The 26,778-nt window shown below is 38.3% G+C and overlaps 2 protein-coding genes across 6 annotated transcripts in view; one reads left to right on the top strand and one right to left on the bottom strand.

The window, feature by feature from the left end:
• The window catches only part of LOC128867368 (acetyl-CoA carboxylase), a 37,507-nt gene extending 15,048 nt beyond the window's left edge, over window positions 1-22,459 (top strand). For 3 of the 5 annotated variants that reach the window (XM_054108523.1, XM_054108521.1, XM_054108522.1), the window contains exons 2-19: window positions 3,070-3,326; window positions 6,612-6,736; window positions 13,189-13,555; window positions 13,942-14,230; window positions 14,733-17,388; window positions 17,473-17,650; window positions 17,717-17,988; window positions 18,060-18,681; window positions 18,744-19,046; window positions 19,117-19,287; window positions 19,363-19,791; window positions 19,860-19,947; window positions 20,013-20,189; window positions 20,322-20,515; window positions 20,572-20,982; window positions 21,048-21,395; window positions 21,454-21,588; window positions 21,655-22,459. In XM_054108523.1, coding sequence (XP_053964498.1) covers window positions 3,070-3,326; window positions 6,612-6,736; window positions 13,189-13,555; window positions 13,942-14,230; window positions 14,733-17,388; window positions 17,473-17,650; window positions 17,717-17,988; window positions 18,060-18,681; window positions 18,744-19,046; window positions 19,117-19,287; window positions 19,363-19,791; window positions 19,860-19,947; window positions 20,013-20,189; window positions 20,322-20,515; window positions 20,572-20,982; window positions 21,048-21,395; window positions 21,454-21,588; window positions 21,655-21,792 — 7,160 coding nt within the window. In that variant the 3' untranslated portion in view covers window positions 21,793-22,459. Of the gene's footprint in view, window positions 1-2,439; window positions 2,993-3,069; window positions 3,327-6,611; window positions 6,737-8,800; window positions 9,161-13,188; window positions 13,556-13,941; window positions 14,231-14,732; window positions 17,389-17,472; window positions 17,651-17,716; window positions 17,989-18,059; window positions 18,682-18,743; window positions 19,047-19,116; window positions 19,288-19,362; window positions 19,792-19,859; window positions 19,948-20,012; window positions 20,190-20,321; window positions 20,516-20,571; window positions 20,983-21,047; window positions 21,396-21,453; window positions 21,589-21,654 lie in introns of those variants that run through there. The other 2 variants (XM_054108520.1, XM_054108524.1) reach the window with 2 other exon arrangements.
• A 1,704-nt stretch (window positions 22,460-24,163) lies between these two features.
• On the bottom strand, window positions 24,164-25,701 carry LOC128867369 (COP9 signalosome complex subunit 4). Its single transcript, XM_054108525.1, has 2 exons — window positions 25,003-25,701; window positions 24,164-24,939 (listed from the first exon to the last, which is right to left on the bottom strand). Exons 1-2 carry the CDS (start codon window positions 25,567-25,569, stop codon window positions 24,277-24,279), a joined length of 1,230 nt encoding a protein of 409 aa, XP_053964500.1. The 5' UTR covers window positions 25,570-25,701; the 3' UTR covers window positions 24,164-24,276.
• Between the last annotated feature and the right edge of the window lie 1,077 nt (window positions 25,702-26,778).

Raw genomic sequence — 26,778 nt, 5'->3', positions numbered from 1 at the left:
GTTAGACACGAACAACTAGAAAAATATTAACGAAAGTCATTCGGCTGGGGAAAAATACGAGTTATCGAGAGGACCAAATTACATAAAGTTTGTGTGAGTTAACCAAGGGACCGAACTTTGCTACAAATTATAGCGATTTTCAACTCATCGAGCTGGCGATTTATCGCGATTCCACTGTATTCAGGCATATATACAAATGCACATATAAATTTATGTTTTTTTTTTCTTGTTTGCATTCGACACTTTACTTGTATATTTACTCACCCATTATACAGACATGGTCATAGAAATAGCACATTTATACTTTGAAAGCAAAGAGTTGAATATGTTTTTAAATAATTATTTTTTATTAGGGAAAAAAGCAACATAAAAATAAACAACCTATTTAATTCCACTTTAAAACAAAAAAATGGTCAAAAAGAATTTCAGTTCTGATTTAATTTACGAGAACGTTGGTAACTCATGAAACCTTCCGGACACATAAATAGCACATCCTAAAAAATTCCAAATAAAAGCAAACAAATCAGATAGTTAAGTAATAATATTGTTTTGCCAGATTAGTATTTTGTACCTACTATATCCACCGTTTGTGGCATCTTTCCTTTGGAATCGAGTACCAAGCCTCCTCAACTGCGGCCCACAAATCATCAACATTTTTTAAATTTTTGTTAGTGAATTTGACCTTAACGTCATTCCACAAAATTTCTACTGGATTGACATCAGGGCTCTGCCCCGTCCAATCCAGAACATTAATTATTTCTCCTCTGAGCCATTGCTTCACTGTCTTTGCAGTATGCTTTGGATCATTGTCCTGCATAAATGTCCAATTTAATGGCATAAACTCAAATACAAGTGGCTCTATTTTACTTTGGAGTATATCCAGTTACTAAAATCTATTCATTTTACCAACCACGCAAACAATCGGCCCAACACCATGCCAGGAAAAAGCTCCCCAAACCATGATCCTTCCGCCGCCGTGTTTAATCGTCTTTTTTCTGAACCTAGGATTTAGCGCTTGGTGTTTAGGATGACGTACAATAGTTTTCCCATCTGGTCCCATCCTATTTATTTTTGTTTCGTCGATCCAAAGTACGTTTTTCCAAAACTGAATAGATTTGTCTTTGAGGGCTTTTGCAAAGGTAAGTCGGTGTTTGATATGCCTTTTTGAGAGGAGTGGTTTTTTTCTGCTTATACGGCCAAATAGCTGAGCTTCGTTAAGTCGCCTTCCTACAAGCTTTCTGGATACCTGTAGATCAGATGCTTGGTTTATTTCAAGCATTATTTGACGTGCCGACTTAAAAGGATCTGCTTTGCTGTTACGTATTATAGCTCTATCCACATTAACATCAGTTTTTCGCGGCTTTGGTTTTCTTTCCGTTTTTTTGCTTAGATAGGATGAATCTTTCTTAACTAAATTTAGAGCATTATAAACCATTTTCCGAGAGCACATCATCATTTCAGCTATTTCTGCATAGCTTTTTCCGTTTTGACTCATACGGTATATAAGAGCTCTTTTCCCCGCGTGCAATGTTTTCCACGTCCCATTTTTAGTAATTATTTTAAAATTTTATTTAAGAAACAAAAAATTATACTAAAAATCGCTGAAACAATATTGAAGTTTTACTCTCCGCTGCACAAGTTAAAATGTGCTATTTTTATGTCCATTTCGAAACAGCAATAAGCGTAAATAAAATATACCGCAAAAAATTCCATAAAAAAAACGGTAAATTCCTCGCATAAATGTAAGCTTATATATATATATATAATTGACGCGTACACCCTTTTTGGGTGTTTGGCCGAGCTCTTCCTCCTATTTGTGGTGTGCGTCTTGATGTTGTTCCACAAATGGAGGGAGCTACAGCTTTAAGCCGACTCCGAACGGCAGATATTTTTATGAGGAGCTTTTTCATGGCAGAAATGCACTCGGAGGTTTGCCATTGCCTGCCGAGGGGCGACCGAGAATGTAATAACGGTAATAAATGTATACAAACAAATTTTTTTGATCAAAGCAGAGTTCGTACTAAAAACTTAACTTAACATATATGGTACATTTGTGCTATTTATCTGTTCATGGCTGTATATGTACCTTTGCTTTTTTGAGAGATACTTTCAATGATTTCCTCTGAAAACGAGAAGTAATTAAATGTTAAAATTGTTAGCCTTGCCATTTACAAATATTATTTAAATTGCTCGCCTTTTAGCGCAAACGAGCATTGCATGTTTATAAGCGTTCGCATCTTTCTTTGTGGCTTTGTAATTTGACTTGTTCGTCGTAGCATTCATATTACTAGTATTTACCCATTAAGACGCATTTCATACGTACACAAAAATCAAACAACAAAATAAAAGCGCAACACAAACAAATGTCACTCACTGAAACGCATTGTCTGATACTACAGCAATACTCCTTCGATTCTAGCTGCAAGCGTTGAGTAATTCAATAAGAACACATTAAACAGCCGTATAGAGAATAAATGCGTAAACACCTAACGTATGCATATGCATAAATATCTACATATGCATAAACACTCATACGTCCATATGGTAGTAAACACTTGAAGCTCCAAATGCTGCTAACAATTTTCAATTTTGACTCGCACTCGTCGCCGTCATCGTCAGCAACTACTTTCATGTGCTGTGAAACGGTCACGCATCTGAATGTCAGCTTCAGTTTCGTTCACATCACTAACTTCATTAACATGTAAAATAATAATAACAATAAGCAACATCTACGAACTGTATCAAGTACAATACAATATACATACATATGTACATATGTATGTATGTATGAACGTAAATCGACGAAAACGCAAAATTATTAAAACGCACAAAAACAATTCACCTTAACCGATGTTCATCTTCATCATCGTATTACTGGCAACATTGTCTATTGCCACCATAATCGTTTTGTCGGTGGTTGGCCGCTTGGACAGCGGTAATCGTAATCGTTCGAATGAACACAACACAGACTGCGAGCAGCATAACGTACAAAGTACCTATATTTCATAACATATTTGTCTGGAAAAGTGCAATTGATTTAATTTGAATATATTTTGTCTTGCTTTGCAGATAACAAAACATCGGGTGAGCCGCTAAAGGAACCGTCACAGATCACCAGCAACAATAGTGGTGATTGTGGGAGCCGTATTAAAAAAGTACAATTTTCGAATGAGAATATCACAATAGAGAATCATCACAATAACGTTGACGGCAGTGGTCAGCTACACAATACGCATTGTAATAAGAGTAATCATAGTGACATCAGCATCAGCAAAAACGAAATCAGCATGAGTAACGATACTTCTGCTGAACGTCCCAGCTTCCTGGTAAGTGGTGAATTACGCGTGTGTATCAGTCATCGTAGCCGAATGGATTGGTGTGTGACAAGTTCGAAACCCCGGCACAAAACAACAAATGACAGAAAAAGTTTTTTTAATATCGTTCACTCCTTGATAGACAATGGCACAACTCGAAGTGGAACGATCTGCCGTTTGATTGCAGCGTAAAACTGTAGGTCCCTCCATTTGTGGAAAACATCAAGACACACACCACAAATTAGAAGATGAATTCGGCCCAAAAAAGCTGTAGGGGTCAATTATATTGCAGATATGCATATATACTTAAGTACTAAAGAAGTATATATGTAATAATTTTGTGTAGCAGTTATGAGTAGAATATAGTGATTTTGTGCCCTTGTAATCAATATACAACTATGAAGTGGTAAACTTTTCAAATAGACAATACCTAAACGCCAAGGCTTACATTTATATCATGGGAAATTCCACAAACGAGAAAATTTTTGCTATTATTAAAAAATTCTACCAAAATTCTGTATCTGTGGACACAACTTGTCGTTTAAGTCGGTCATTATGATGTCCTCACCAGCTGGGCTATACGCCCTATAGATAGTGTATAAAATCGAGTCATATATAAGTATATGGAATATTTCTGTGACAGTGAGCCAACGCACTAATCGAAATATATAAATACCACAGCTTCAGTTCAAAATAAACCAAATCAGTCTTAGTTCACTTTTAACAAATTTTAAAAAATAAAACTAATACAAGAAATAAAGTTTTTTTTCTTTGTGGTGGTTGTTGTAACATCAGAAATTTGCTAGAGAGACAATAAATATACCATCAATGAATAGCTTAAAAGCGAAGAGCTATGGCTAAGAGATACAAACTTACACTAAACTATGGGGCTACGCCAGGCTAAGTCCTTATTGGAATAGTACAATTAAAAGATATTTATGCAAAGGCACAGACACTAAATCCAACCCAGCTCCATTTTAGGTTTATTTATTGAACTGGTTTTGAAAGATGTTTTGTGAGCAGGAAAGACCTGCAAACCTTCAATTATTCTATTCTTTTCTAACATGGAAAAACGTGCCCCATATATGTTTGGTGAATGCTGCTGAAGTGGCAGTAATTGGCCGAATATTAATTGGGATCGTTCCAGGAACGTAGAACCGACTGTTGTGGAAATGGTTATTTATCATTTGAACTATTTAGACTTCCCCGATTGAGCTCTACAAAAGTTATGTTCTATCCGTATTGAAAATTTCTATATTTTGTAATGCTTTTAACAATGTCCTTAGCAATATAAAGCTGAAACAGTTTGTCTCCCAACACAGTAAACCATATATTCAATACCATTTACTTATTCGGTGTTCCTTCGCCATCAACCGATTTTTATTTGGAAATAGTATTTAAATCACAATAGACCATATATGATATGTATACGCTGTATACCGTGCTCAATTTTACACTCAAAACTACTTCACGAACCCAGTTTCATTTTCCTGATTCAGAACTTTTTGCTCACACAAGTAGACTATAAAAGTAAAAGGAAAATTCTTGTTTAACAGAGCCTCGACATGGAGACGGCATTGCTTTCAAAATAAATATTGCTTTTAAAATAATCTAACTAAATTTCTATATGCTGTTTACATATGTATGTATGTTGATTATTCAGTTGAATATTCATATCAGTTTACTTTGTTCCAAAGTGTTGCGCCTAAGTTGTTCGCATAAAAGGAATTAATTAAATTTTAATTGAAAATGGAAAAATCAACAAAAGACGGAGGAAATGCATCGCCCTGCTTTCCAACTTGAATTGGAATTCAAAACAGGCCCGTGTAAATCGTTCCATATATATTCTTACCTAGTAATGTATCTCATTAAAATTTGTTATGCCATGTTGTTTGGGCGAATAAGCATGGCGTATGAGTAACAAAAAGTATTGCCCCTTAATCAAGGGGCGTTTTTGTTATTTCACAGCGCTGTTGCCTTAAGGAGATTGTGAATAAAAACAAACTAAATACAAAATTGCTTTAAAAAAAGATAATTATCATAAGATCATAATTTTTCTTAAATAGTTAACTAGTATATAAGCAAGTTGTATTGTACCCATTGTGAGCAAATGCGGCACCCACTTTGAACAGAGCTTTCTCATGGTCAAATGCTCATGCAATATAAAGCCGTTCTTTTGATATCCTAACGATGTCAGCTAACTCACGCAACTTCACTTTTCATTCATTCCCAACGATTTTTGATGTTTTCTGGTGTTATCGCCTCATTTGGACGTCCACTTTGTTGGGCATCATCGGTGTATCACGCTTAATGAATAGAATATCATGAAATTTTAACAGGTGTCTTTTTAAGGTTAGTACTAACTAAAAAATATGTGAATGCAATAGAACTAGTGTCATCTACATATGTGTTAGGCCCGAGAATTTTCACCCCATGTGTTATAGACTTTTCTCAAACACGTTCCGTTTGATGACAGAGATGTATGCGTTAATATATTTAAATACCCTTTTTGCAATTTTTTGTCTATATGGCAACCTAACCAATTTTTTTAATCTTCTACATTGAATATTTTAATACATTACCGTTAATACAGCTCGTTTAACTAATTTTTTTTTTTTTTTTTTTTTTTTTTTTTTGAATTTCGAAAATCTGGCAACACCATGTTCCCAAGTTGTTTCCTTACAAACCGTCCACAGCCAGAAAGAAGCAAACTAGAAAAGAATTAAGCAAATCTATTGAGCCGTTCGTGGGTGATACGTTTACACAAAAAACAGGAATTAATTTATATATTATATATGTGTATGTATATTATGTATATAGATTTCTCTAATAAATATATTTTGTGTTTACTTGTCTACCCAATAAATAAGGTATTATTTTAAAGTACGACATTTTTTTCTTATCGAAGAAAATGCGCAATACTGTCAATAAAAAGTTTTTATAATTCAACGTGAATTTTGAGCGACTTTAAACTGGTACAATATATATTCTTGCTGTTCCACTGTTTTTCGCAGCCTCTGAAGGCAAATGAGATGCTTCTTCACGACAGAAGTACATTCGGAGGTTTGTGGTGGCCTTTCGAGGGTTGACTGCTATTAGAATTAACCTTTCCTCTCATATGATATTTCACGCCCACTATGGGTTTCGAACCTGGGCGCCAATGCAAGTTACGCCTAAACCCATTCGGCTAGATCGGCCGACGAATATGTTTGTGTACTTATTCACGCACGTCTTATATATGTACATATAATATAAGTTGTTTATTGCAATTTCATTAACTTTTATAATTCATTCTAGGTTGGAGACGAAATCGATGCCAATGGACAGGATGAGGTCAGTGAAGCTGGCGATGAATTCCCACAAAAGATGCAACATGAAAATCGCCCGCAGATCGACTTAATGGAACGTCGTAAACGTTTGAGGTATGTACAATTTTTTTTAGTACAACTTAAAGCAATTGAAATAGTAATGAGGAACGGGTGGTTCGATTTACGGAGGATGCCGCAATTTTTGTTTCTGTTTGAATGACAAACTTTCGTAAAATTCTGAGTCATGAATACATATATGGGATAAAAATGGGTTCTGCCATTGAGTCATTACATAAAACTGTAACTGATGTATTAAAGATGTAATCAAAGCACGGCCTGCGTGATTTGCAGGATTTCCGAAAAAAGATCGAAAACGATCGCGTATAGACTTATACTCTCTGAGAAGTGAGGTTATTGCCCAATAGGAAGACATGGAGGAGTTGTAATAATTACCAAAAGGAAGAAACGGTTATTCAACACCATTACGCAACTTTCCTGCGCCGTGTAATATATTCCTTTTTTCAGATCGGCCTAAATCAAATGGCGGAGGTCGAATTGGAGGGTCAGCAAGGGATGAAATGAATTTATCTTATTATCTACTCTCTTCTTGCCTAATACAAATGATGGTGTTTTTGTTACTTGTTAAGTGAACTTATTTCTCTTAACACACTTTTCGATACAATGCATGTAAAAATACTTTCTCTAAAACACAATAAAAAATACAAGTAAAATTTTTTTGCCATTATAGATATGCAACAGGCTGTAGCCGTTCTGTCGCTTACGAGATTTTAATCAATTTGAAAATTCAAAGCAAATGCTTGTTTCTTTAGACCTTCTAACAATTGAGATATGATATTTAAAAAAAAAATTTGTTTTTTAGCCAAACGGGAAATCTTATCTTGTTTTGTTCCACAACACTTACCCCTACTAATCTTAAATTTCCTCATTAATTAGTGTTTAATGCAAAGCACAGATTTTTTTACGACGCTGTTTCTATTTTTGATTAAACACTTCAAGACTTCCTCTTGTACTTCCACGCTTTCTCGCCGCTTTTGACCGCAAGTATTAAATCAATTTGGCGTGCGACTGAGACACACGCAACATATGTACATACATATCTCATTGTTGAAAATTGATAAAAGCACATACACATATGCGAACTAACCACATTTGAATTCTGTCAAGAGAGCACTGACGAATCTCCGTGAGAGCACATAGAAAAATATGAAAGAACATTCAGAAAGAAAGAGAATTCAATAAAAACATAAAATTGAGCCGGCAAAACAGCAAATCAGTAAGAGGCTAACAGCAGAGCAACAGACACCTAATGTGGGCACAAGCAGTGGGGTATAGAGGAAATATGTGCAAGAATTGTTAGCTAACAAAAATGAATAAAATGTGTACACATTTTACGTATGTACGCTGTGTCCCCCTGCCTGCTGTCATCTGTTTCTGCTGTCAATAAATTTTTTCAGTGATTTTATTTGTTGTATTACGAGTTTACTGCCGCTCATAACATCGCAAAATCTTAGTACTGATAATGTAAATGAACGAACGGTCGAAACGTAAACATGCGATGGATACGCTTAACAAACGGTTTCACTCGGTCAATTCCAATGCTGACGTATCGCCACAGGTGACTGCGACAAATTCTTTAAACTTGTATTTGAGCATTACGTACATATGTGTTCATGTATGTACGTACATATATGCATATACATATGAAATTAGTGTGAATACTACAGCTGATTGAGGCTCACAATAATAATTGTCACCTCGCGCAGCAAAAGCACTGTGTAACTCAAATATTTACAATGAGAATTTTTGCTGAAACGTGCTTTAATTGTGTACATATATATGTGCATACATTCGTGGATTTAACGAAATTATACACCAGTAACAACGTCGTAGATGATGGCAGTTACTCTTGGCACTTCGTGAAGTGTAGTTTGGTGTTTTATTTCAAAGCCTTCTCCTCCTATAGAATACCGGAACAGTATAATTGTGTATAGTGTGTGTTGTTCATTGACAAAACAGGACGTTAGGTGTGCATACTACAAGCATATGTGCGTATGTATATACGCGTGTACATACATACATATATATCGACATAACTGGGAAAAGTTTCAAAGTGAAAATTATAATAAATAAATTTTTTCTGTGTGAATTGTAATTGTTGCGGTGTATTGAATAAGTTCGTATGATCTTACTTTTAATTTGAATGTTATATGCATTCTTAAAGTGGCTATTCGAAATGCTTAAACCAACACGACGATTTACCATCGGCGATCCCGCCGAGGAGGAGACCAACTCGGAGATATCTGAGCTAGTTCCCGTTGTAATTGTAAATGATAAACACAATGAAGTGGAGCAAAAACTTCCCGACACCGAAATTGGATGCGATTCGGCCAATGACGTCGTCAACAATAATAATAATGATATTAAGCTGTGCTGCAAATTAGCTCAGACGAATTCATCCTTGGCTGACAGGCCAGAGCTGGCATTGCTATCACCGTCACAAATACAGAGGACTTTAAAGTAATCAACACATAAAAACATAAAATTAGTTACTCATCAATTGCTTGCGTGGTGATTTTATGAGCTACATTGATACATACACACATACATATACTCGTACACACATATGAAGATACAATTTATTACACACGAATACACTAATGAACACATATATAATACATTTAACGGTATTTCAATTGACGTCTGCACACTATGCGTTGTGGGTTCGTTATCGGCTATTCATAGAATATTCACAAACGTTAAGGTACAACGTTGTTAGCCGCTAATCGTCGTGCCGCATTTTTTATTTACATTTTTTTGGGAACGAAGAATATAAATAATATAGAATTTTTGACCAAATTTTGCTTTGAATTTTATAATACGTAAGAATTCACAATTGCAAAAGATTGAAAACGAAACAAGTTTGCACGAAAAATTAATTATAATTGAGCATTTAAACCGTTAAGCAGTGAAAATATTGTTATTGGCGAAAATTCTGTGGAAATGACACCTGAATTACGCGTAAGTGTTCCGATGTCAACTAATCCTGTGATTGTTGCTTCCGAAGGTCCTACACTGTGAAGGGACTGTGTGGATTTTGGTTCGGCAATGCTATAAAACTAAAAGTGTAACATAAAATTTTTATTAACTTACTAAATCTTGCCAATTCTCTGAATTGAGAAAAATAAAGCTAAATCACACAGAAATCGAAATAATTATTAAATTAATTTATAAAATATACTTTTGGCTAGGCAATAGGTCATATAGCCCCAAAGTGGATCGAAAAATGTATACTTCATGAATAAATTGATGTTTCTTTAACGCATCCGATAATATTTTCATATAATTTTCTGTGCTGCCATCGAGGATTTTTTCCAATTCGAAGTGGGATTCTGTACAGTTCCTGAAAAAATTATATATTCAGTTCAAAGCGTCGTGGGGCATAATTAGAAGAAAATTTTGTTCCTCCTACCCTCATGCAGGCAAATCTACCACAGTCATGTGACTGGCGTATGTGGGGCACTGCGACTTCACTGCTGCTAATTCCGCATTGTGGACGCTAGCGTTTACAGGCAGAAGTGCTTAGTGAACAAGATTGTAACACCTTCTGTATTTTCTCCACTGTGGTTCATTGTACCACACAGACGCAAAAACCAAAAGAGGGTTAATATAATATAAACAAATATATAAATTATTTACGTTTTATTTGTCGAATAAGCGTAAACCAAATATTGATTTCATTTTGTTTAATTCACTTTGGGTATTTCCAATTCAAAGGTTTAAATGTGACATTTTCTTCAAAAAAAGTGCTTTAGTATATACCATAAGTATTACATTTTTGTATTTGATGAAGCCAATTGTAACACACAATCGCGTTCCAAAAATGGAGGTAACATGTAAGGAAGTGTTAAATTCGGTTCGGACCGAACTTCATATACAAGCGCACATTTTAGCAAAATGTAAAAAATCGTTATCGAGATACACGCATTTTTGGCGATTATCTCTTTGAAAACATGGGGAAATTTGCAAAATGCCTCACTAGAGGGACTAGTTACCTTCTTAAAAAGATCCAAGCATTAACTTATAAATGAATATAAAACCACCTATTTCCCAAAATCTTTTTTTCATTGTATTTCTTTTTTTGGATTTATCACTTTTACCAAATAGCAATAATTTATAACGTTTTTTTTTTTTTTTTTTTTGTTTGTATTGTTTTGAAACTTACCGTTATTTGGAAGGCGGGCAGGATTATTGATCGATTTTCACTCAATACCAACCTACCTAGGAGAAAGAGTAAAAATGCCGCGGTTTTATTGGCATACTATATACTAAGTTTTGTTCGAGCTATCGTGCGCACGGACTGACGGACAGACCTGGTTACTTACATATACTCTTCTCATCATTCTGTGCATTTTGGTATAGAAAGTTGCTTGGCGTTCAACTTTAAAAGAGATTTTCGAAACGAAAAATTAATTTTATTTTGGAAAGAAACATATTTGTAATTTATTTTTAGTGTACTCAAATTCAAATTTAAAAAATTATGTTTACATTCAACATTTGTATACAGAGAAATAAAAATAAGCAAATTCGGAGAATCCATGTTAAAACGAACAATCGGTCATAAGTTGGTACATAAAAAGGATGCAACGGAATCCCGTTATTTTTCAAACGCGCGGTCAATACAAGTATACGAATTAGATTTCATAAAAAAAATTTGAAAATTATGCTTATCACATAGTTCTCGCACAATGATTCCGACAAAACAACGCGGAGTAATCGGCAATTTAATGCAGTGGACTCATTCGTTTGAGAAAAATGGAGGTGGTTCTGTGATGGTGTGGGGCTGTGTTTCAAGCGTCGGAAATATACGATTTGTAGAAAGAAATTTGTAGCTTAAACTTTTTAGTTCATGTTACACAAAGTGGCGAACGGTTAGTTATATTGCACAATGTTGCATTCTAACAGGACAACGACCCGAAGCACACCTCCATGGTTGCCAAGATTTGACATCTACAAATACTCTGAACTACTCTAAACATCCGCTCAATTGCCTGATATAAATATAATCGAGAATATTTGGAGCAATTGCCCAGAAAAATAAAAAATAAAAATAATACAATAATATTTCGGAACACCATCGAACGTAAGGGAAGCTCTGAAAACCGAATGGTAGAAATTTCACAGACATTTGTAAAAAACTGAGTAGAATCTACACCAATACTGATCAGATAGTAATGTATAATATTTCAAGGACAAGGATTTTGTATGATTATTCGTTTGGACATGAATTCTATGGTTTTCTTTATTTTTAATTCCTTGTAATATATAAAAATGTTAAATATAATTTATTTGTGTAACTAAATGGAGTAGTCTCTAAATAAATGATTAATGTGCTCTTTTAGAATATTAATTAACCTACAGTTCCGAAATTCTGTTTTAACTCTAGATTCATAAGCACACGTCTCTCATACATCCTCAACTAAAAGAACTCTTACAGCTCATGGCGCCAAAGAGATGCAAATACATGCGTCTCAGTACCTTCCTAGAACGACGAAAGCTCACTTTGGCACCAGTAGACAATAAAAGTTGTTTCCAACTCAAATTGGTAGATTTTTATTAATATATCCATCCGATACATTCCGTACTACTACGACCAAAGCAAAAAAAAGGGTGCTCTTCATGGGCTTCAATGTATTGAATACATCAGCAAGGCAGTGTTTCCAAAGATTCATATTTTGTTTTGATAAAATGGGTGCCAAAGATGATGTACGCTCCGGTAGGCCCATCGTCGAAAGTGTCGATAAAATCCTAGAAATGGTGGAGTCAGACCGGCTGTACTTAATCCATTGCCCAGATTGGTCAGAAGCGTTCATCAGCTGTCTCCCTACTATTTTATTTAAGTGTTTCAACAATTAATAATGCCTACCATGTAAAAGCAGCTACATATGTATTTTTATTTTTAATTCCCATCATTTTTTGGTTACCATCCTCAGACTGTCTCCGGCGCTTTCCATATACATAGCAAGCCATTGATGGTCAACTGATTGCGACGCAACTACAATGCCTTATTTGTTTTTGTAAAAGTAGTAGGCCAAAGTCAACAAAATTTATAATAACAGAGTTGCCGAATTTATGAGTCTCTTGCTATTTTCTCTCTCTTTTTTAACAAAAAAGGTATCAACAAACTGGTTAGGTATACACGTACCTACAAAAATATGTATTATACTATATTTTTTATTTTATTTGCTCTTATTGTATTCCGTTTGTTACGATCCTCACTGTCGCGCCTTAGCGAGCGATGAGACCATCTGGCCACAGATGATGTTTAGCAATTCGGTAATAACCCATTTACACTCTTCTTCGGCTACACACATGCGTATGTATGTGAACGCATCCAAAATGTTAAGTATACCTTGCTGGGCGAGACATTTCGTTGTTTACACTTGCATTTTCAGTTTCCTTTTGACTGTCAGCCATTTAGTTACATAGCTGATTTAGACTAGACACATTCGGTCAATAATGCGTAATCGTCTGTCTTTCGGTTTTAGGCCCAGTATGTCGCGTGGCACTGGTCTTGGCCAGGATCGATATCAGGACCGAGATTTTCATATTGCCACACCGGAAGAGTTTGTCAAAAAGTTTGGTGGTACGCGCGTCATTAATCGTGTACTGATTGCCAATAACGGCATTGCCGCCGTAAAATGTATGCGCTCGATTCGTCGTTGGTCCTATGAGATGTTCAAGAATGAACGTGCTGTTCGCTTCGTTGTGATGGTCACACCTGAGGATCTGAAAGCCAATGCGGAATACATCAAGATGGCAGATCACTATGTCCCAGTGCCTGGTGGTGCAAATAACAATAACTACGCCAACGTTGAGTTGATCGTGGACATTGCACTACGGACTCAGGTTCAGGTGAGTGAATGCACTTAAAAATTATCATTTATTACATTTCTGGAAGTCATACGAAAACACGTCGGACATTTCACGGTTATAAGCAATGAAATAAACACAAATAACAAAAACAAGATATGATACTAAAAGCTGAGAATACTTAGTCTGTGAGTTAGCTGGTAATTAATATACTCGCACATACATAAGTATACATAACTAACCGGATTTTACTGTTGTAATCCAAGCGAGGCTTTGTTTGCTTTATTTGATCACGCCTTTTTTTACTATGATATAAGAATTTCACGGCCAACGCCAGCAGAGTAAATTTATCAATCAACTGCGCTATTAATGTAATTGTAAGTGTTTAATTTAATAATAATTTACCCCTTTTTCCGCAACTTTTTCAGGCTGTCTGGGCTGGTTGGGGACATGCTTCCGAGAATCCGAAATTGCCGGAATTGTTAAATAAGGAGGGTCTTGTCTTTCTGGGCCCACCCGATCGTGCTATGTGGGCGCTTGGTGATAAAGTTGCTTCATCAATTGTTGCCCAGACCGCCGAAATACCAACCCTGCCCTGGTCTGGATCCGAGCTGAAGGCCCAGTACACTGGCAAGAAAATTAAGATTTCGAGTGAATTGTTTCAACGCGGTTGCGTTAGTAACGCCGAAGAGGGCCTGGCAGCAGCCAAGAAAATTGGTAAGTTGAAATTTTATGTAAGAATTAAACTAATGGAACCACTTATTGTTACTATCATCGGCAGCATAGAACAGACTGTCGTGGTATGAGTCTGTTATGCATTGTGATTCAGTGTAAACAGCAAAGCAGTTGCTCTTCCTTTATGTAAGGTTTTTCAATTTCGAGTGAGATCGACGATACGGAGGCAGCACCTTCGAGACGAAAAAAATATATCGAAATCGGAAGACCAACTGTTTTTCAGAATCAAAATGCAGAGCAGACCTGATTATTCGGGCAATTTAATTCACTTCCGAGTAAATTTCATCGAAATTTTCTAGCGATTGCACTGATATTCACTCAAAAGTAAATTATAGAATTCATCCGAGTTCATATATTTATTTACATATATACATATATTCCATTTATTCAGTCTATGATATTACATAAGTATGTATGTATGTATATGTCTTTATATTTTTCTTTACTATAAACTAATTTTATTTTTCTAATTTTACCCTCTCAGGCTTCCCAGTCATGATTAAAGCCTCCGAAGGTGGTGGTGGTAAAGGTATACGTCGTGTAGATATTGCCGAGGAATTCCCCGCACTTTTCCGTCAAGTGCAATCTGAGGTACCCGGCTCACCCATATTTGTGATGAAACTTGCGCGCGGCGCCCGCCATCTTGAGGTGCAATTGCTTGCCGATCAGTATGGCAATGCGATAAGTTTGTTTGGACGTGATTGCTCCATACAACGTCGCCATCAAAAGATTATCGAGGAGGCACCAGCGATTATTGCACAGCCCGAAGTATTTGAGGATATGGAGAAATCCGCTGTTCGTCTAGCGAAAATGGTGGGCTACGTAAGTGCTGGTACTGTGGAATATTTATACGAACCAGACGGGCAATACTATTTCCTAGAATTGAATCCGCGTTTGCAAGTGGAGCATCCTTGTACAGAAATGGTATCAGATGTAAATTTGCCTGCTGCGCAATTGCAAATCGGTATGGGTGTACCCCTTTATCGTTTGAAAGATATTCGTCTTCTATATGGTGAATCACCATGGGGCTCGTCGGTGATAGATTTTGAAACGCCTGTGAATAAGCCACAACCATCAGGACATGTAATTGCTGCACGTATTACATCGGAAAATCCAGATGAAGGTTTTAAGCCGAGTTCAGGTACGGTGCAGGAGTTGAATTTCCGTTCCAGTAAGAATGTGTGGGGCTACTTCAGTGTCGCTGCCTCGGGTGGTTTGCACGAATATGCCGATTCACAGTTTGGTCACTGTTTCTCTTGGGGAGAAAACCGAACACAGGCTAGAGAAAATCTTGTTATTGCCCTGAAGGAGCTTTCCATTCGTGGTGATTTCCGCACCACCGTTGAATATCTAATAACACTGCTGGAAACCAACAGTTTTCTAGACAACAGCATTGATACTGCTTGGTTGGATGCATTGATTGCAGAACGTGTACAATCGGATAAACCCGATATACTTTTGGGTGTTGTTTGTGGTGCTTTGCACATCGCTGATCGCCAAATCAATGAGGCCTTCTCAAGCTTCCAAACTTCACTTGAAAAAGGCCAGATTCAAGCAGCCAACACGCTAACAAATGTAGTCGACGTAGAGCTAATCAACGGCGGGCTGCGTTACAAGGTGCAGACCGCAAAAAGCGGTTCAAACTCTTACTTCCTACTCATGAATAATTCCTACAAAGAAGTTGATATCCATCGTCTGTCTGACGGTGGTCTCTTGATTTCACTCGAAGGCGCCTCGTATACGACTTACATGAAAGAAGAAGTAGATCGATATCGTCTAATAATTGGTAATCAAACCTGTGTCTTCGAAAAGGAAAACGATCCCTCTCTTTTGCGCAGTCCATCCACCGGTAAATTAATTAATTTATTGATAGAAGATGGTGCGCATGTTTCCAAGGGACAAGCCTATGCTGAGATAGAGGTAATGAAAATGGTAATGACACTCACTTCTCAAGAAGCAGGCACTGTGTCATTCCTACGTCGTCCTGGTGCAGTACTGGAAGCTGGTTCACTTCTGGGGCACTTGGAATTAGATGACCCATCATTGGTAACAAAAGCACAGCCTTATAAAAACCCCTTCCCGCAATCCGACAATCTACAGGTGCCTGAGAAGCTCAATCGTACGCACAATATGTTCAAAGCAATTTTGGAGAATACATTGGCCGGTTACTGCCTACCCGAGCCGTATAACGCACAACGTTTACGTGACGTCATCGAAAAATTCATGACAAGCTTGCGCGATGCTTCATTACCGCTGCTCGAATTACAAGAGGTGATCGCCTCTATATCAGGTCGTATACCCGTGTCTGTAGAGAAAAAGATACGCAAATTGATGACGTTGTATGAGCGCAACATAACAAGTGTTTTAGCACAATTCCCATCGCAACAAATAGCGGCGGTCATAGACAGCCATGCTGCTACGCTACAGAAACGCACCGACCGTGACGTGTTCTTCCTAACCACACAGAGTATTGTACAGCTGGTGCAACGCTATCGCAATGGCATTCGGGGACGCATGAAGGCCGTCGTGCACGAGCTATTGCGCCAATATTATGAAGTCGAGTCTCAGTTCCAACATGGCAGCTATGACAAGTGCGTGGCTTTGGTGCGCGAAAACAGCAAGGACGATATGCAAAAGGTAGTCAATACCATCTTTTCCCATGCCCAAGTTTCGAAGAAGAATTTACTGGTGACATTGCTTATTGATCATTTGTGGTCGTTTGAACCTGGTCTCACTGATGAGCTCGCAAATACCCTGAGCGAACTAACATCGCTAAATCGTGCTGAACATTCACGCGTCGCATTGCGTTGTCGCCAAGTGCTGATTGCCGCCCATCAACCAGCATATGAACTGCGTCACAACCAAATGGAATCCATCTTTTTATCTGCGGTTGATATGTATGGCCATGACTTCCATCCGGAGAACCTGCAACGTCTCATATTGTCTGAGACGTCGATATTTGATATTTTACACGATTTCTTCTATCACACAAATCGTCAAGTTTGCAATGCTGCGCTGGAAGTTTACGTAAGACGCGCCTATACATCTTACGAGCTTACTTGCTTGCAGCATTTGGAATTGTCTGGTGGTCTGCCAATTGTGCACTTCCAATTTTTACTTCCCACCGCTCACCCCAACAGGTAATTAAAATCGCACTTGGTTACATTCATAAAATTCCAATGTTGTGTCTTCGAAATTGTTATATTTTTATATTTCTCATATAGACTATTCCCACGCATGGTGCAAGACGGCGGTGAGCCTGCCACGAAAGTGCTCGGTTCGTCCTTCATGCGTACCGGCTGCATGTCCGCGTTCGACTCATTCGAACATTTCGAGATGTATTCGGATGAAATCTTGGATTTGTTGGAGGACTACGCATCGCCCGCCTTTGTAAGCGCGAAGGTAACTAAATAATAATATTTTACTATGAAATTTAAGAACTATTCTGAACATATTTACTCTGTCTAGATCTTAGAAGCCGTCGAGGCCGTCGATTCCATTTCCGATGGACGCCTCAGCACCTCAATCAATGTCTCACTCTCCGATCCCATTACCCGCGCAAACGCTGTGGAAGAGGCCAAATCTACCGAACCCATTCACATAGTGAGCGTTGCAGTACGCGACAACGGTGATATGGATGATTTACAAATGGCGCACATTTTTGGCAATTTCTGTAAACTGCATCGCGATGAACTGTTCCAACGCCGCATACGCCGCATTACCTTTGCAGCGCTGAAAAAGTAAGCGAAATATTTTCATTAGATAATCCAAATATTTCACAAATTGACTGACCAATCCATAATTATTCTAGACGCCAATTCCCGAAATTCTTTACATACCGTGCGCGCGACAACTTCGAAGAGGATAGAATATACCGACACCTGGAGCCAGCTTGTGCTTTCCAACTCGAATTGAATCGTATGAAATCATATGAATTGGAGGCCTTACCAACAGCAAATCAAAAAATGCATCTCTATCTGGGCAAGGCTAAGGGTTCGAAGAGTCCGGAGGTCACCGACTATCGTTTCTTCATACGGTCCATTATCCGGCATTCGGATCTTATCACTAAGGAAGCTTCTTTCGAATATTTACAAAACGAAGGCGAGCGTGTATTGCTAGAGTCAATGGACGAATTGGAAGTGGCCTTCTCACATCCGCATGCCAAGCGCACTGATTGTAATCATATTTTCCTAAACTTCGTGCCAACAGTAATAATGGATCCAGCGAAGATTGAAGAATCCGTTACGAAAATGATAATGCGCTACGGCCCGCGTCTATGGAAGTTGCGCGTGCTACAAGCGGAGCTGAAAATGCTCATTCGTCAATCCCCGCAAGCGCCGACTCAAGCCATACGGTTGTGTATTGCCAATGATTCGGGTTACTTCTTAGATATCGCTATGTACACGGAAGTCACAGACCCAGAGACGGGAATCGTAAGTAGCACACACAAACGCTTATTGCTGAAACCCTCATTAAACGTAATATGTGCTTTTAGATCAAATTCAAGGCGTATGGAGAGAAACTAGGCTCACTGCATGGCCATCCAATATCAACGCCTTACATGACAAAAGATTTTCTGCAACAGAAACGTTTCCAGGCCCAACAAAATGGCACAACTTATGTCTACGACATACCGGATATGTTCCGTCAAATGACAGAACGCCACTGGAAGGAGTTCTCGAAAGCACGTCCCACCGTAGACATAAGAATACCTGAAAAAATTTTGATCGAATGTGTAGAACTGGTATTAGATGATGATAATCTCATTGAGATGCAGCGCTTGCCTGGCGAGAATAATGTAGGCATTGCTTATCTTTAGATTTTTTCTGATATAATATTTTTTCATACTGCTTCATTTCTAAACACAGTGTGGTATGGTTGCATGGCGCATTGTGCTAGCCACTCCAGAGTACCCCGAAGGGCGCGAAATGATTGTAATTGCCAATGACCTGACATTTTTGATTGGCTCTTTCGGCATCAAAGAAGACGTTCTCTTCAATAAAGCCTCGCAGTTGGCACGCAGCAGAAAAGTGCCTAGGGTTAGTAGTATTTCAAATATATTGATTTATTTGTAAAAGTATTTTAACCATTCATATATTTTCCTCAAAATAAAGATATATATTTCGGTGAATAGTGGAGCGCGTATCGGTCTTGCCGAAGAGGTGAAATCAATGTTTAAGGTAGCATGGGAGGATCCCGAAGAGCCAGACAAGGGTTTCAAATATCTCTATTTAACCACGGAAGACTACAGCAAAGTGGCAAGTTTGAATTCAGTTCGTGCTATACTTATCGAAGATGAGGGTGAGCCACGCTATAAGATTACCGACATCATTGGCAAGGAAGATGGTTTGGGTGTAGAGAACTTGCGCTATGCCGGTTTAATTGCCGGTGAAACGTCGCAGGCGTATAACGAAATTGTCACCATGTCTATGGTGACTTGCCGTACCATTGGTATAGGTTCGTATGTGGTGCGTCTGGGCCAGCGTGTCATACAGATCGACAATTCGCACATCATTCTAACGGGTTATGCAGCACTGAACAAGGTGAGCAGAAAACTGATTCATTTGTGTAGGCAAAAATGTGCTAATCAACGCCATTTGTTAAACTACAGCTACTTGGCCGCAAGGTTTATGCCTCTAATAACCAATTGGGTGGTGTACAAATTATGTACAACAATGGTGTCACACATAAGACTGAAGGTTTGTTAATACTTAGTTATGCGTGTGAATAACAATTGTACAATTCTTTTTCTTTAACCCAACAGCTTTGGATCTCGACGGTGTGTATACTCTTCTTCAATGGCTTTCATACATTCCAGCGTACATCGGTTGTGATGTACCGATTGTGCTGCCGAATGATCGCATCGATCGCTCAGTAGATTTTATGCCAACGAAATCCCCATATGATCCTAGATGGATGCTAGCTGGGCGAGTAAATCCTGGTAATTAGATGTCATATTTTTCTATATTTTATGAATATTTAAATAAATTGAGTGCTTACATTTTTATGAAAGAATATTTTTAAGCTTTTTTTAATCACTTCGAACCTAATAATTCTCTTCTCATATTCACAGCCAATTCAAATGAATGGGAAAATGGTTTCTTCGATCGTGATAGCTGGGCAGAAATCATGAATTCTTGGGCGAAAACCGTTGTGACAGGACGTGCTCGCCTAGGTGGCGTACCAGTAGGCGTTATTGCTGTTGAAACTCGCACTGTTGAAGTCGAATTACCCGCTGATCCTGCTAATTTAGACTCTGAAGCCAAAGTAGGTTTTAAGACCTTTAAATCAATTCAATACGTTATAGAACTCTTTTATTTTAGACACTTCAACAAGCTGGGCAGGTCTGGTATCCAGATTCTTCTTATAAAACAGCTCAAGCCATCAAAGATTTTGGACGTGAGGAGTTACCGCTGATAATATTTGCGAATTGGCGTGGGTTCTCTGGCGGCATGAAGGACATGTACGAACAGATAATTAAATTTGGCGCTTATATTGTGGACGGCTTGCGCGAATACAAAAAGCCAATCATTATCTACCTGCCGCCAAATGCTGAACTGCGTGGAGGCGCTTGGGCCGTCTTGGATTCGCTAATTAATCCACGCTATATGGAAACGTATGCAGACCCAGAGGCACGCGGTGGCGTATTGGAGCCAGAGGGTATTGTTGAAATCAAGTACAAAGAGAAGGATCTGTTGAAGACAATACATCGTCTGGATACGACGACTATAGCGGTAAGTTTAAATCTACAGTTATGTATGTATGTGTGTACTTACGCATTCATTTGAATAATTTGTAGCTCAAACAAGAGTTGGAACAACTGAATGCTGCTGGGGATAAGATCAATGCCGCACTAGTTGAGGAAAAGTTGAAGACACGCATCTCTCAACTGATGCACGTGTACCATACGGTAGCAGTACACTTTGCAGATCTTCACGACACGCCAGAGCGTATGTTGGAGAAGGAATGTATTAGCGAGATTGTACCATGGCGAGATTCTCGACGCTTACTCTACTGGCGTCTGCGTCGTCTGCTTCTGGAAGATGCTCTTATTAAAAAATTGATAAAGGCACAAGAAAGTCTTTCGGTGGGGCAAGCCAAACAAATGTTGCGTCGCTGGTTGGTAGAAGATCGAGGTGCCACAGATGTGAGTTTATCTATTGAAACAACCTGACTTTTGCATTAATTTGCTTTTTATTTTATAGTCGTATATCTGGGATAAAAACGAAGAGATGGTGCATTGGTATGAAGAGCAGAAAGGACCTGACTCCGTTGTTACAAAGAACATAAACGCCGTAAAGCAAGATGCGATTATCTCGAGAATTACAGAAATGCTGGAGGTATGTATTAATTCATATTTCCGCCATTCTGTAGTTTTATTCAATTTAATTTTCTGATTATTATAGGATTGCCCGCATGTTGCTTTAGATGCTGTGGTGAGCATATGCCAAGGTCTGACACCGATGAATCGCGGTACTGTGGTACGTACTTTGGCACAATTAGAACTGAATGAGGAGACGACAGCATCGAATACGCAGGGATGATACCGCACTTGTTAAGCCACAAAAGAAACTGTTCAAGAGTTTTCTTGCAGCTCATGTACATATATGATTTATCATACATCCCCATCTACAATACGCAACGAAGCTTAAGCCCTTAGTAAAACTGTAAATAATTAAGCAAACACAGAATGAGCGGATATTTCTTCTTTATTGCTTTGTCATCAATACTTCATATATTTACGCAAGTTGTTTTAATTTAGTATATTATGTACATTTGCTTTATTAAAGATGAAATATTTAATGAGAAACTAAATTTATATTTCGAGGGATTGTTTGCGTGTCCGTTCACAATTCATAAATATAAGAAAAAAGAAAGCGGCAGCACAATATATACTTTCTTTAGGTTTTTTTTAATAATATAAAACAGCACGTCGGTGTTCAAACTATGTTTTGTATATTTAATTTAATAGCATATTTTTGAATTGTTAAAATGTACATAAATTTATAAAAATTATTAAAACTCAACTTAGTAATAGAAATTTTGAAATGCATCCACACAATATTTAGCCGTGTAATAAGTGTGAATTATCGAACAAAAAGTGGATGTACTTATTTTGCAAATTGGAAACCTTTTAAGTATCCACAAGAACATCAGAATTATATCCAGCCACCGGCTGGTCAATATTAAATAAATGAAAATATTAAAAGAGTTTTTTGTTGTTTGTTCTGAATAAATCAGTGCACGTATATACAAAAAACACACGCCACACACCAAGCAAGGAAGCCAAGTGAATTAGAGTAAAGGCAGCTGCAAAATTTATTTGTAAATTCGTGCTATCAGATGGCGCTCCTTTTTATAATGAAAGGTAGGTAGGTAGGTTGGTGAAATGGTTAAAATACCATTCTAGCACGCTCCAAGGATCACTAAAGCGCCGTTTTGAAACCATTATGAGACCTCCAACAGGCAGATATCTCCAGCCACCCAGAGCTGTTGATGTAAGGGAGCAGATTAGTGTTGTTGTTGCTATAGCAGCATAAACATTCCCCATACACGTGGAATGCTGCTGAAATGACAGTCCTCGGCCGGATATAAATCCGGGTCGTTCCGGTTACGTATAACCTACTGTAGTGGGAACGAGAAGATTGGTGCGATTTAGGTTGGTACACTGCTCTAGGCTGTCGAAGAAAGGAGCACTTTAATCGTCTAGCAGCCAAACCCGGATATTTGCATAGAAAGTCTCCTCCTTTGAAAGGCCCTACAGCTTCTGCAATGGGTGTTATATGGTAAACCTAGTTTTTCCGTGTGTGTGCCGATCTCCAATGACCGGTAAACACAACTACGAGTTCGGAGTTCCTTCGTATTTTGTATTAGGGCCAAAGGGTTTTCGAAATAGCGCATGAAGAAATGGAACTCCATCTTTTCCGCGCTTTCCTGAGAAATACTTTGTGCAGTTCCCCTTTAACAACTGTCAGGGGGATGCCGATGACCGGGTAGGAGGTCTTTGGGGCCAATTCAGCCCCCTTTCTGGCAAGCTCATCAGCAATTTAATTTCTCTTTATGTTCCTATGCTCTGGAACCAAGATCAGAGAAATATTACCTACACACCCAATGAGATTTAATCTCCTCCTTACAGGAATTGACTGGTTTGGATCTGCATCATGGCGTCGTCAGAGTTTTGATCGCGGCTTGACTATCGGAAAGGATTTCAATATCCCCCTCGCTCACACAGATTAAAAAAAATATTCGTTATAAAAAGGACTTCGTAACACAAAAATTCTCTCTATTAAAATGTGTTTTCGTAATTTCGTGCCCCAAACAATTATGGGGAATATTTTATGCTATTTTTTATTTACAGTCTTACCAGACCTATAATACATTCAGGAAATTAAAATTTTCGTACATATTTTATAATTTGATACATTTTTACAACCTTAGTATATAAAACTGTAGATGGATAGCATTAAAAAAAATCAAGAGAAGTTAGAATGTTAATAGGGCGCAAATAGCAGTAGTAGATAATTCAACTAGTGAGTTATGCACAAAAATTAACTTGTATGTGAAGTTTTGAAGGCTTCAAACCAAAATAAGAGGAAACTGTGCTAACGGTTTAAAAGGTGTATATCCCATTATTGTTGTTAAACCAGGCTTGGTCTTCAAGGACTTACATATCAGTTGCGATTTGCAGTGGTAGTATAGCTGGCTTTTAAATTTTTGTAAGCTGTTGGAACTTATTTCATCTGCTGTCAGTGTCTTCAATTTCAGCGATATACGTAAAATGTCATTTAATTATCGTTATTTTCCAGAAATTTAGAGAGTTCTTACAACTTACAACTGTTAGTCAATTAGTTACATCTCACGTACTATAATTATCAATATACATACTTAAATCCTGTGGAAAAATGTAAAAAAAAATTGACTTTTTAGAAAAGGTTTGTAATGTTTATTAAATTTAATGTCACAAACGCTGCAAGCTTATGTAAGCTGTTTAAATTCAAAAACCAACAAATTTTAGCAAGCTAATCGAATCAGTTCAAGGTATCCAATGTATTGGTCATCCAGTTCGGCTCGGCCGCTGCGATCTTCTCAATAATAGAATTTACTTGATAGCACAATGATTGTATTTGTCGATCCCACTGTGGTAGCACCTCTCGGCTTTCAAAATGTACAAGCCCCGAAATTTGATCTATGTGTCCATTCATTCGCTCCTCGGTAATCATCTGGGAGGCAATATTTTCAGCTTTCGCAGCCGGTATATCAAGTAATGCGCCCAATTCCTCGAATGTAATATTATTATATAATTTACTAGCGGAAAGCAAGTTATGTTCAAATACAGCGCGATCTAGTATGGATGACCCATCAACTGTAATTGCTTTTTGATGCGGTTGCAATAGCGCTTCAAATTCCTTAAGCTCCGAGCGTCTTATAATTCGATCTAAATACATTTTTTCAAGTATAGCATACGCTGGCAATTGTTGGCAACGTTCGTCTTTGAAAAGTGTTGCCAGCATCCGAGAACGTTGTTGACCAGCGGAAGCTAGTACAGTGCAGATAAGAGCACTCCTTAACGCGTCCATGCGATCGCTCTCACTCATGGTCTTGCGATAGGATAATTCATTATAACGTTGTGCTGCCTCAATAAATTTACGACGATAATCGAGCACATGGGCGTAGCACTTTTTATAAAGCACCTACAGAGAAGTATATTTAAATGCATTATCAAAATTCTGGACAAAACTTAAACTATTTTTTACCTGCAACTCTTCATCAGTCGTCTCTGTTTGTAACAAGGAGGCGCGATTTATGTAAAACTCAGCTTGCGCAGAATCATCATCCTTCAAAAACAGGCTGGCTATTTTTAAGTATGTCTTGAGCTTGTAACCCACCGGGTATTGCTTTTGGCCCGTCTCCAGTGGTATGCCGACTAATACATTCGCTGCATCACGCCATTGCTGATTACGCTCATATATATCAGCTAAATGCTGCCGTATACCAGCCACTTGCTCTTCAAAGGATATCACACGCGGTTGCACTTTCTCCAACGTAAAGTGAGAAACTTGTCGCGAAATATCATCGGACAATTTACACAAAGAGTTGCTAACGTCATTTAGAATTTGTCTCGAAATTACCAAGCTGACATGCTCGTTGACTATAGCTTCCACGAAGAGCTTTAGAGTGTCCACCAGCTCACTACCGATGTTATTGAGCACCATCACTAACAATTGCCGGTATTTGTCTGCCTGCTCTTTGTGCGTCCCAGAGAAGTTTGCAAGCGCCATTAGCTGCGTACGCAAAGCACTTGTTCCGATAGTCATTTTCATGCAGTGGAGTTCTTATTACTTGTATAAACTGCGCTCAGATAAGAATTTCCAAACAAAATGTGTACTTGACTCCCGTTATACTCTTTCTGCAATATTGTGTTATTAAGCGAATTCTTTCCTGATCGAAAAATAACAATATTGCCACTTAAGAAAAAAGTTACCCATGGATAAAGTACTAAAAACTCAGCTCATGGCGAATTCATAGAAGGTGACTTCGGTAAAGCAACAACCCCATTTACGCCTACTTCGTGTTTGCAAAGTGTTTGTTTCAGTGTAGAAATTTCAATGAGAATGTAAACAAACAAACAATGCAATAATAAGAAGCCGGTCATATTGACATGAAAGGCACCTAATTGCAAAATAAAATACATGTAAATGGTGTTGTTAGCATTTTCGAAGTCACCTTCGTCTTGACTAAGTCTTACCAGAATTTAAATTGTTGCTTAATTAAACGACGCCATAGCTGAACGATTAGTGCGTAACTACCATTCGGAAGTATGCAAGTTCGAATCTCCGTGCATGAAACACCAAATACTATAGAAAGTTGTTACTTGTTGTTGTTGTTTTAACAGCATAGTTAGCCCTGTCAGTGTAGGTATATCATCTGTCGTCTTCGTCTAGCTCATCTAGGGGTAGGCCCAGGAAACATGCTGTTTCGATGGGTTGGGTCCAGAGGGAGAGGGGGGTTAGATGAGTCTGATTAAGGGGGCATGTGAAGAGGTGGTTAGTGTCGTGCGGGGTACCTTCACATGCCGGACATGTGTTTGGTATGTCGGGGTCAATTCTGGATAAGTAGGAGTTTAACCTGCTACAATATCCAGAACGCAATTGTGCCAATGTTACACGAGTCTCACGGGGAAGCTGGAGCTCTTCATCTGCAATGGGTGGTGGTTGGACTCCGATTACGGCATTCACAGGACGGGAGTTCATGAAGGTGGTAACGGTCTCCCGGTGAATGTCATTTATTGACTGTCTAAATACTGTCCGGTCCAGTAGGTTTCGGTCAGTTTTGTCCTGGAGTTCGTCAGCGTAGTTGAGGAGGTGTCTCCTGACGTGCCTGGGAGGCGGCTCAGGCTCAAGCAGGTGTCTGCAGGGGTGAAACCTGCGGTAACACCCCAGCAGGAACTGCTTGCTGAGCAATTTGTTGTGCTCCGCGACTGGGAGCATTTGTGCCTCGTTGTGCAGGTGTTGTATGGGTGACATCAGGAG

Source organism: Anastrepha ludens, chromosome 6, assembly GCF_028408465.1.
Source record: "Anastrepha ludens isolate Willacy chromosome 6, idAnaLude1.1, whole genome shotgun sequence".
Lineage (NCBI taxonomy): Eukaryota > Metazoa > Arthropoda > Insecta > Diptera > Tephritidae > Anastrepha > Anastrepha ludens.
Note: the sequence above shows the minus strand (reverse complement) of the source record. Positions and strands in the feature narration are given on the sequence as shown.

What these genes read in the sequence shown, in the direction of transcription:
- LOC128867369 (XM_054108525.1), bottom strand. Translation starts at nt 25,569, where the DNA reads ATGAAAATGACTATCGGAACAAGTGCTTTGCGTACGCAGCTAATGGCG. An exon ending in CGACTGATGAAGAGTTGCAG is followed by an intron (nt 24,940 to 25,002) that starts GTAAAAAATAGT and finishes ACTTCTCTGTAG; the next exon opens with GTGCTTTATAAAAAGTGCTA.